The sequence below is a fragment of the Pseudopipra pipra genome, chromosome 6, assembly GCF_036250125.1.
Source record: "Pseudopipra pipra isolate bDixPip1 chromosome 6, bDixPip1.hap1, whole genome shotgun sequence".
Classification (NCBI taxonomy): domain Eukaryota; kingdom Metazoa; phylum Chordata; class Aves; order Passeriformes; family Pipridae; genus Pseudopipra; species Pseudopipra pipra.
The window spans coordinates 30,595,876-30,605,383 of NC_087554.1; the positions used below are offsets into that span (position 1 = coordinate 30,595,876).

Genomic DNA, 9,508 nt, shown 5'->3' on the forward strand with positions numbered 1-9,508 from the left:
TAAAATTGGAATTCTGCACCCAACACAGGCCTTAAAATATAGAAAAATAAAGCTGAAGCACATATAATATGACTTTACATGATTATGAATGAAAGTAATATGAAGATTTAATTATTCATGTCCATGTGTGCTTGTTTTCCCCTAGGTGGCATTGGCAGGGTCGTCAATGGTGCTTTTATGGTATTGAAAGGTCATCGGTCAATTGTAAACCAAGTCCGGTTTAATCCTCACACTTACATGATCTGTTCTTCTGGTGTTGAAAAGATTATAAAGGTAAGATTAGTTGTCAAAAAATGTGTTCTTTCAATGTTTCAGGACGAAATGCTTTGGTTTTTTTCAGTGTCATTCTTTTCCACACCCATCCTGTCTTCTTATCTTATTCATTTGTAAAATGTCTCCTTTGCTGGATAAACCAATGCAAATTTTTAATTGGGCATTTCACCTTTAAACTTCATTTCAATTTTAAAGGTTTCAGAGGTAGGAGATAAGATCAGAATTTTCTGGCCTTTTATCTTGAGAAAGGAGTTTTTCTCCAGTTTAATTCCATACATACCTGAAGTATCATGAAAACAGTCCTTCTTGGGAGAGTATGATCACAGGTGTAACGTGATCTACAATTTCTGGTACTCTAGTCTAAAATTTTATAAAAATATCTCCAAAGACTAACGTTGAGTCTTAGCCTAGCCTGACCCAGTTGAATTTGGCCCAAATAATGCCTCAGGAACCCTTCTGTAATTGTTGTACATATTTGTTCAGTGAATCAGTTCAACATACCTTTTCTGTTCCTCTGCTTCCAGAGGAAGCAAGACTCTTAACACCTTTCACAATATGTCTTTTCTGAATCCTTTACAATGTATACCATTTTTAGACATTTTTTACTTTTTTCTGTGGAACTGAAAGAGATAAGAAACTTTGTTAGGTTTTAAAACTCCTTAAAGAAAGAGAGTCAATATTGTGTAAGCAAGGCAGAAATCTTTTTGTTATTTGAAGGTGGGGAGGCAGAGGATTATGCTATACTGATGTGATTTGCATTCTGCTGCCATAGATGTTTTGCTATAATTTAGGTCTATCAACAGGATGAAAGAAGCCATAACCATTTAATTTTGAAGAACTGCTGCTGCTTCTATTTGTTGAATAACTTCGTAAAAATCTTACCTGCATGTGTCTGTAAATAAGGTTGTTAGATTATTAGTAAATGCTTTAGCCAGCTACAAGTTGACTGAGTGAACTTGTCCTGCGAAGGAATGTTTTAGTGATCTGCAACTTATGGAGCTGAACTGGCCCAAAATCCTGGGACCATGGCCCAGTGCCCAACTGCATCACTTGCCATTACAGCTAGTATCAACATTTGGGTTCTGACTGTAGTTCAGCTTTCCTTCTCTTCTGTCTTCCACTGGAACTTTGGTTTGCTTTTCTACTTTGTTCTTCATCTGTGTCTGCCTGACAGGTTTGATCACAAATCTGTTAAATACAGGCTTTGAACAAAAGTGCATTGAACAGTCTTAGCAGTTCACTGATTTTACCATTTCCAAGCAGTCAAAGTGCCACTGTTTAACAACAGTTTTGCCAGAGGCATTTTTTTTGTTTTGGGACCCTGATTCATGCAGCCTGAATTTTCCCTTTTGGATTTTAGATCTGCTGACCCTTCACCCCGTGAATCCTTCCTGCATGAGTGTGCTTAGACTGTTGGATTAGCATTGGTATAAACATCCCCTGTGTTCCTTTTGTGTACTTCTGCTAGGGTTTTGGCAGGGCATTTTTTTGCCTAGTGATTAAAAGGTTAGTTCGATTAAGGCTCCAGTCACAGGTTGTGTAACTCTTTCAAAGCACCTCTGCTTCAATGCTTCCTTAGAAGAGAACGCCTGTTGTGTCGCAGTATGTGCAATGGAACTCGTGTAGCTGCTTTGAAGGAACTGAATTCCCCAAACATTGCAAGCTAGAAACAAATTAAGGAAAAGGTGTTTAATGTATTAAGTTTATTAGCGAGCCAGAATGTCGTACCTTTTTGTTGTATGTGCTTTTGAACCAGCTTGCAATGTGCCTTGTTTGGGGATCAGGTTGTTTTAATGCTCATCTCTTGTCTGATCTGCATGACTTCAGTCTTTAAAGGTACTGTTTTAGTGAACAGCAGTTTATGGGTGACCATACAGTGGTGATTTCTTGTTTATTCCAGCTACTTCTATAGATAGGCTGAAGACTAGTAACTGCTACTAGCAGAAGGGTAAAACAGGAAAAACATAACCAGAAGTTTTGAGGGGCCATTTACTGCATTGAAAACAACTGGGAACCCAAGTCCTTCACTAGCATGGCTGTCTTTCTTTCCCCCATATAAATGCTTGATGTGCTTGCTTAGAGAAGTTGAGATGACAAGAGGAAGAGCCATAAATAAAAATAGTAGTTAGGTTTTTTATGTTTTCTTATTTTGTTCATTTTTATTTGGGTTTTTTTTTGTTTGTTTTAATCAGTTTCTTAAGAAGTGTCCTTTTTACTATCCTTTAAGTGTCTTCTAAAATTTCTGAAGTTAAATCACAAAAGATAACTTCACTGTGGTTGGTTGGTATTCTATTCCCTCAATTATAGAAACTTTGGGATTAATTAAAATGTGTATGAAAGTACTTGTTTGTCTGAACCCTTAATTTTTAGACTAGCTGGCCTAAATTTAGTACTTCAAGAAGGGAGAAACTAATAGCACCAGCATGAAGGCATAATACAGACAAGCCATTCAATAATTCCATGTACTTCTGCCAACACACTTGCTATTTTAATGCTGGTTGCAAATGAGATAGAAATTCATCTCAGGTCTAGCCCTGTAGAAAAGAGTAGTATTCACAAGAATGGGTTTGACTATTGTGGTTGTGCTTTTTTTGCTTTAGTTTTGTTTTGTTTTAAAGCACCCACAAGAATACAATTCAGTAACTCAGTGATTTCTGCTAGGACCAAAAATAAGACTCGACAAGCTCATTAATAAAGAACACTAGAAGCCTTGATCCATATAGTGTCTTCTGAACATATCAACCCAGATGAATTGCTCATTGCCCTCCATTTCAGAAACTTGAACCTCAGTAAAATTGTACGAAAAAGCACAGCTGTGAACTCAAATTAACATTTGCAGCAAGCATTCTCCACAATGGGCAAAAGCAATATAAAATAGAAAAATACCACTTTCCCCTCAATTAATTGTGCAAGACATTGGGATGTGCTGGCAGGAAAACAGATTGAATTGCAGGAGAAATGAATGAGGCATTCGTTCTGATGTATGAGGCTTAGAGGAAGGACACAGAGAATTCTGCAGTTAGAAGACAGTTCCAGGAAAGATAAAATAGATGAAGTGCATAGCAATTTTGAAAAAGAAATTCTGTTTTGTATTGGAAATGTAATACTGTGTAACTGAGCTCAGATGTTGTAGGTCCCATTTGTTTAAAAGCCATCAGTATCTCAGAGGTAACAAAGTCTATTTGAACATGTTGCTATGGTGACAGATTAATATAATTGTGACTAGTTGCCTCTGCCTAATCAGATAATCTAATATAGCTGGTTTTAATTATTCTGATGCTACAGGCATAACTACTTTTTTGTTTTAAAATTTGGGGGTTTGCCAAAAATTCAAAGATGCTGTCTGAAGCATCTCTACTGAAGTAGAGAACCAGTTTTGTATTCCCCTTTTCTGTTATTGTTCCTATTTTTATGTCTGTACTCAGGTCATCAGTCAATCAGTATTCAGCTCCTCAATCTTCTGACAGAGAAAGAACTTCATGATAGATTGTTGCTTCAGGGGGATGATTTGCCAACTTACTTTGACCAATTTGTTCACATTCTTCCTCAACATGGCATCAGTCAGAGGATGAGAAAAAGACAAAGGCATTCCATTTACAATGAAGACCATTTCAGATGCACAAAGAGCACTGGATCAGTTGATGTCAGTTTAAAGACCTCCTAGTTCTGCCAAGGATAGATTCTTAGTCTAGTTTCTTTTTGGGACTCTGGCAGGCCTTTGCACTCCCTCACAGCAAAATATCTAAATTGTAGGGATTGTCTCTCCAGAGACAACTGATCCTCCAGACAACTGTCTGTCCAGAGACAAACAGGTATTCTCCTGAATTCTCTTGACTTCTCTTTATTATTTACTCCTTATTTACACCTTCTCTGTGAACAAATCTAGCTTGGAAGGGAAAAGCCTCACTGTGAAGTCTTTGTAGCTATCTTGTCAATATTTAACACTGCTCTGTTTTCTCTGATGCATGCAGAGTGAGCAGAAAGATGTGGTAGTGCTAACAAAGATGTAGAATACCTCTGCACACACTTTATGTACCTTTTTAGATGAACTTCATTACAAAACAGACCTTTCCCAGAGGGACTTCAGAGCAGACTCCCACTCTTCATTTATATTGGTTCATAGAGAATCTAATTCTCTTGCTTAAAAAAAAAAGTTTTATAAAACTTAGTGATCAATCTAATGCTGCTATTTTAGGAAGGGGCATGCTGGCCTATCTGTCCAAGCACACAGTATGAAGCATTGAAAAGAAGGTATATGCTGTTAAACACAAAAAGATCTGATCTGCTTACTGATATGCTCAGTAGTGGGACAAAGGGGGAAAAGATCCAACAGGTTGTGAGAGAAGGTACTGAACACGTGCTAAATAAATCATCAGGAAGGCAGCAACTCAAGGATAGTCCTTTGAGCAGTAGAGTTCTATTTTTCTACCAAATCTTGGTATGTCCACAAATCAGCAATCTCTCTCTTGAATCCACTGAGAGAAGGCTCTTTCCTACACTGACTTTAGAAAGTGAAGCCTGAGAAACAGAGAATGAAGAGAGATTCTTTCTGTACTCTTGAGTAGTTAAAAAAACTGGTTAAGTATGGTTTATGGAATTCTGTACATAGTAGACTTAGACTGGGTTTTGTTATCTTCATCCAGGCCTGATGCTTGTCCCTTGAGCTATGTGTCTCATAAGTGCGGTGCTTAACCAAGCAACAGAAACTGTCTTCATTCGGGTTTCAAATGTCATATTAATGAACTGTACTGGAAGAGAATTTGCTTAAGTATTGCAAATAATAAAAATAGCAATTAAGTACCAATAGCAAATACACTTTGATATTGAGGCATGTTCCTAGGAACAGACTAATGCAATCTAAAATTCCTTTACCTTTGCTGTGAAAGGCAGCTTGATGATTGTCTGCAGAAGAAGTTATATCTGCAGCCCACTTTAGTTTTTGAATAGTATCTCTTTTATCTATCTAGCTAGATCATATGTGGAAGCTCTGTTAAACATAAATTACAAAGGATGCTAAGTAAAGGCTTTCAGGTTTGGGAGGATTCCAGAATGAAGTTTACTTGTACATCTTAAATTTGGCTGTGCTGGACAAGTAGTGGCAAGATAATTTATTTCATTTTGCTTCCATTATTAAAGGTGTAAGGTTTTACTGCACACTGTTGAAAATCTCAGTGAATACGTAATTACTTGTGGGCTTTTTTTATACTGCTTGTCATAGTAGTGTGAGATTATGTTGCATGTGTTAACTAGGCATCTGTAAGATAAGTGCTGATTATCCCATTTAGACATGCAAAACGCTCTTTTTATTAACAGCTTTGTCTACTTGTAACAAAACTTGATTAATTTCTGTTGGGAAAAGAGTTAGATGTTTTTGCCAAAGCTTATCCCCAAAGGCCAACATGGTACAGACAGCTGGCATAGAATTTTTTTTCTCTGAGCTTGTTAGTATGGTAAAACTAAAGCATGACTGAAATCAGATGTTTTATAAGCAGAACATTAGGGCATTTTTGTGACTAAGCTACATAATGGCTCTGCTTATGGTAAGGCATTGTTCATCCAGTTAACCATTGATCCAGAGTGAAGAGACGGTGGTTGTCCATGGATTGCCATAATCACATTGCTCCCAAATCTGTGAGTAAAACTGAGAAAGATGAGGAGATCCAACTACTATTTTTGCTATGGATTACCATTTTCTTAGGGATATTGGTGGATCTTCTTGTGTGCCTTTATTTTTTTCCTTCTCCACACCAGGAAAACTGAGAGAAGGCTAGATGGACAGCACAGTAAAGACTGTTGTTATTGGTGAAATCATTACTCTTCAAAAGTAGCTTTCAGGAAAACTCTTCTTCAGCTCTCCTCATTGAAACTGCTGCTGTGTCTTCAGAGGATGTTGGATGCTTTCTTTTCTTCATAACTGTTCCCTAAAGCTCTGATTTTCATCCCCGTACATTCAGCTCCTTGCCTGCTGATCAGGTGCGACTGACTATGCAGCTGGATGAAATATTACTCTACACCACACAAGCAACTCTAGTTTCCTGGGAAACTAGTGCCTTCAGTAGTGCTGAGATTGTATTGTAGGCAACAAACTATTCTTACTGTTGGTGAATAAGCATGCCCCATTACATAAAAATACAGCCCTGCAATTTGGGAGAAATTATTACACAATGAATTACTGAAATGATGGATAATTTGCAGCCTGAGAGCTTTTAGGTTCTGGATAGGTGAAATAAATGCAGGAAAAACACATTTGTAAAGGAGAAGTAAAAATCCCGCATCTCTGCAATACTTGTAAGTATGGGTCTTAGGGGTAAAAATTAGTAAAAACAGTCTGCAACTTGCAGTTGTTCTGGATATTTGAGCTACTGTTCCATTTTAAAAGCTTATAATAATTTATGCATTCAAAGATATATGTTTCATTTTTCATTACAGATCTGGAGTCCCTACAAGCAGCCTGACTGCACAGGGGACCTGGATGGTAGAATTGAGGATGATTCACGTTGCCTCTACACTCATGAAGAGTACATCAGTCTTGTGTTGAACAGTGGTAGTGGTTTGTCCCATGATTATGCCAACCAGTCAGTCCAAGAAGACCCACGGATGATGGCCTTCTTTGACTCTCTTGTACGCCGGGAAATCGAGGGCTGGAGTTCTGATTCAGACAGCGACCTCAGTGAGAGCACAATCCTGCAGCTCCATGCAGGAGTAAGTGAACGCTCCGCTTACAGCGAGTCAGAGTCCTCCACCTCTTTGCATCACTCCCCACCACATGTGGCTGAAGAGTCTGATGAAACTGCCTATAACTTAAGGGCCTTAAGATCGACTGCATCCCCCTCAGCCAGAGAAGACGTAGCTTCCCGTCAGCAGAGGCTGTCTGCACTGAGAAAGTATCAGGATAAACGTCTTCTGGCCCTTTCCAATGAGTCTGACTCTGATGACAACACCTGTGAGGCAGAACCAGATACAGACCTTTTCCCACGGCCGCCGTCCCCGAGTCCTGAGAACGAATCCAGCAGTTCCAGCAGCAGCAGCAGTACAGAAGATGAAGAGGAACTGAATGAAAGACGCACATCTATGAGGCAACGCAATGCACTGAGGCGACGCCAGAAGGTGCAAAAGGAGGAAAGGACTAGCACTAACACGGAGAATGTAACCCCCTACATAGGTGAGGACATATATGATTACCCCCAGATCAAAGTAGATGATCTTTCTTCTTCTCCAGCTTCTTCACCAGAAAGGAGTTCGGCCAACAAACAAGTTCTCAAAGAAAGGACGTCTCCTTGTTCAGACAGTGAATCAGTGGAGAGAAAGATTTACAAAGCTTACAAATGGCTTCATTATTCTTACATATCATATTCAGCTAGTAAAGATGGTGAATCCTCCAGAGGAGATGGAGAGAATGATGAAGGGAAACCAGGAACCAGTGGAAGGCACAGTGCATCACGCTCACTAACTAAGGAAGATTCTAGGAACTTAAGTTCAGTAATTCCTCAAGATTCCTCAGCTCTTTCTGCTGAAAGCAGAGAAAATTCAAAAGAATGTGGCGTGATAGAAAATTCTAGTAATGGTCAAGCTCATGAATGTGACAATCAGCGACGGATGGAGAGTCAAGATAACACATCTGAAGACACTAGCAGTGGAGGTACAGAGCATTCTTTTGAGACTAAAAAGCTCAATGGAAAAGCTAACTGCAAAGGGCTAAATAGTTGTACTGAAGAACCTTGCATTCAGACTGCAGGACTTGTGGAACAGAAAAATAGTCAGAATTGTCAACCAGCATCAAGCCATCACTCACTGGTCCCTCCATTCTCCACTGTCACGATCTGTAGCATGTCAGGTCACTGCTCCAGAAACCAGACTGATGACAGTGAGGAGAGGAGCCTCGACCCCTCCTGTGTTAACTACAATAATGGCCACTTGCATCTTCACCCTTCGTGTTTCAACAACGGACAGAGTTTTGGAGAGCAGGAGACTGTGACGCAAGGATTACAGGTGCACTCAAATGCTGATAATGGCAACCTTGTACAGGTGGGTGTGACCTTGCACAAAGACTGCTGCCTGTCTGAAATGGACTCCAACAGCTACAATGTGAGCACAAGAGAGGATACTGCTGACTTGCATCCTGCGGGCAGTGAGAGCACTCAATCTCTTGGAGGACTGAAAAGACACAGAGTGGAGTTGGAAGATGCAGATTCAGAGAGTTCTTCCTTAGAAAAGAAGTTAAAAACATGATAAATGCAAATGTCTGTCGTAGTGTGCACTCTCTCAAAAAGAAAAGGAAAATGCAAGTATTAAAGGCACATAGAGCTTGGGTCTGAAACATTGTGTTTGATTCTCCATTCCATTCTTCAAGTGGGTCTGTTTTAGATTGCCAGTGGTTCATGCTGTGTAAAAATCCAACTTGCTCCTTAATGAGACTGAGTCTAGTGTACCATACAAGGTTCTGTTTAAAGTAAATCCTTATTAAGATGGTTGACTGAATTATTCTTGTGTGAACATGTGTCATTTGTTCAGCCAGCCAACCAGGATGACTGCTCTAAGGTTTAATCTAAGGAGGAAGTTTTCCGTATTGACACTTACTACACATGGCAGGCTGAAGAATGGTGGAATTAGATCACACTGGTGGTAGCTTGGGAGTGTGTTTCTTTTTGAGGAAAACAGGGAAGAAGCCTTTCTGGGCCCTTTATTCTGCTTCAGAAACTAAAGAAATGCAACCATTAGGAAGGATATTTTCAGAACTGGCTGGTATCTTTAAAGATGATACTTCATAAAGCACTTGCTTCTGATACAGGTCAGTGACATTATTTTTATGCCAACAGAAAAGCTATAGGAAATGAGCCTCTTTCCAAAATAAACTTTAGACTGTTCCCATGGTGACATTCAATTTTGTGGGGTTTTTTAAAGAAAAGAACTGAATAACACAGTGTCATCACTATATTGATATGTGATTGTTTGGCAAGAGACAGGTATTATGCTGTAGGCCTCATTCTAACCAAGGGCTATTAAAAATCAGGCATTGAAACATGTCTTTCTGTGATCTTAACATATAGAAATTTATTATTATTATTATTATTATTATTATTAAAATATGGCTCTGAGTGTTGGGATGTATCTTTACTGTGCCCTCCCCTTCCTCTGTGTTCTTACTTTTGAGAAGCAGTAGGCCAAAGAGAAAATAGCAGAGCTATGGATAACGTAACAGATTCATATTAACAGCAACACTCGGTAAGGTCCAGTT

At 39.1% G+C, this 9,508-nt stretch overlaps 1 protein-coding gene across 3 annotated transcripts in view; it reads left to right on the top strand.

Annotated features, from left to right (window-relative positions):
- DCAF5 (DDB1 and CUL4 associated factor 5) overlaps positions 1-8,751 on the top strand; it is a 70,445-nt gene extending 61,694 nt beyond the window's left edge. For all 3 annotated transcript variants that reach the window (XM_064658322.1, XM_064658323.1, XM_064658324.1), the window contains exons 8-9: positions 146-273; positions 6,703-8,751. In XM_064658322.1, the coding sequence (XP_064514392.1) occupies positions 146-273; positions 6,703-8,502 (1,928 nt within the window). In that variant the 3' untranslated portion in view covers positions 8,503-8,751. The remainder of the gene's footprint in view (positions 1-145; positions 274-6,702) is intronic.
- The last annotated feature ends 757 nt before the right edge of the window (positions 8,752-9,508 follow it).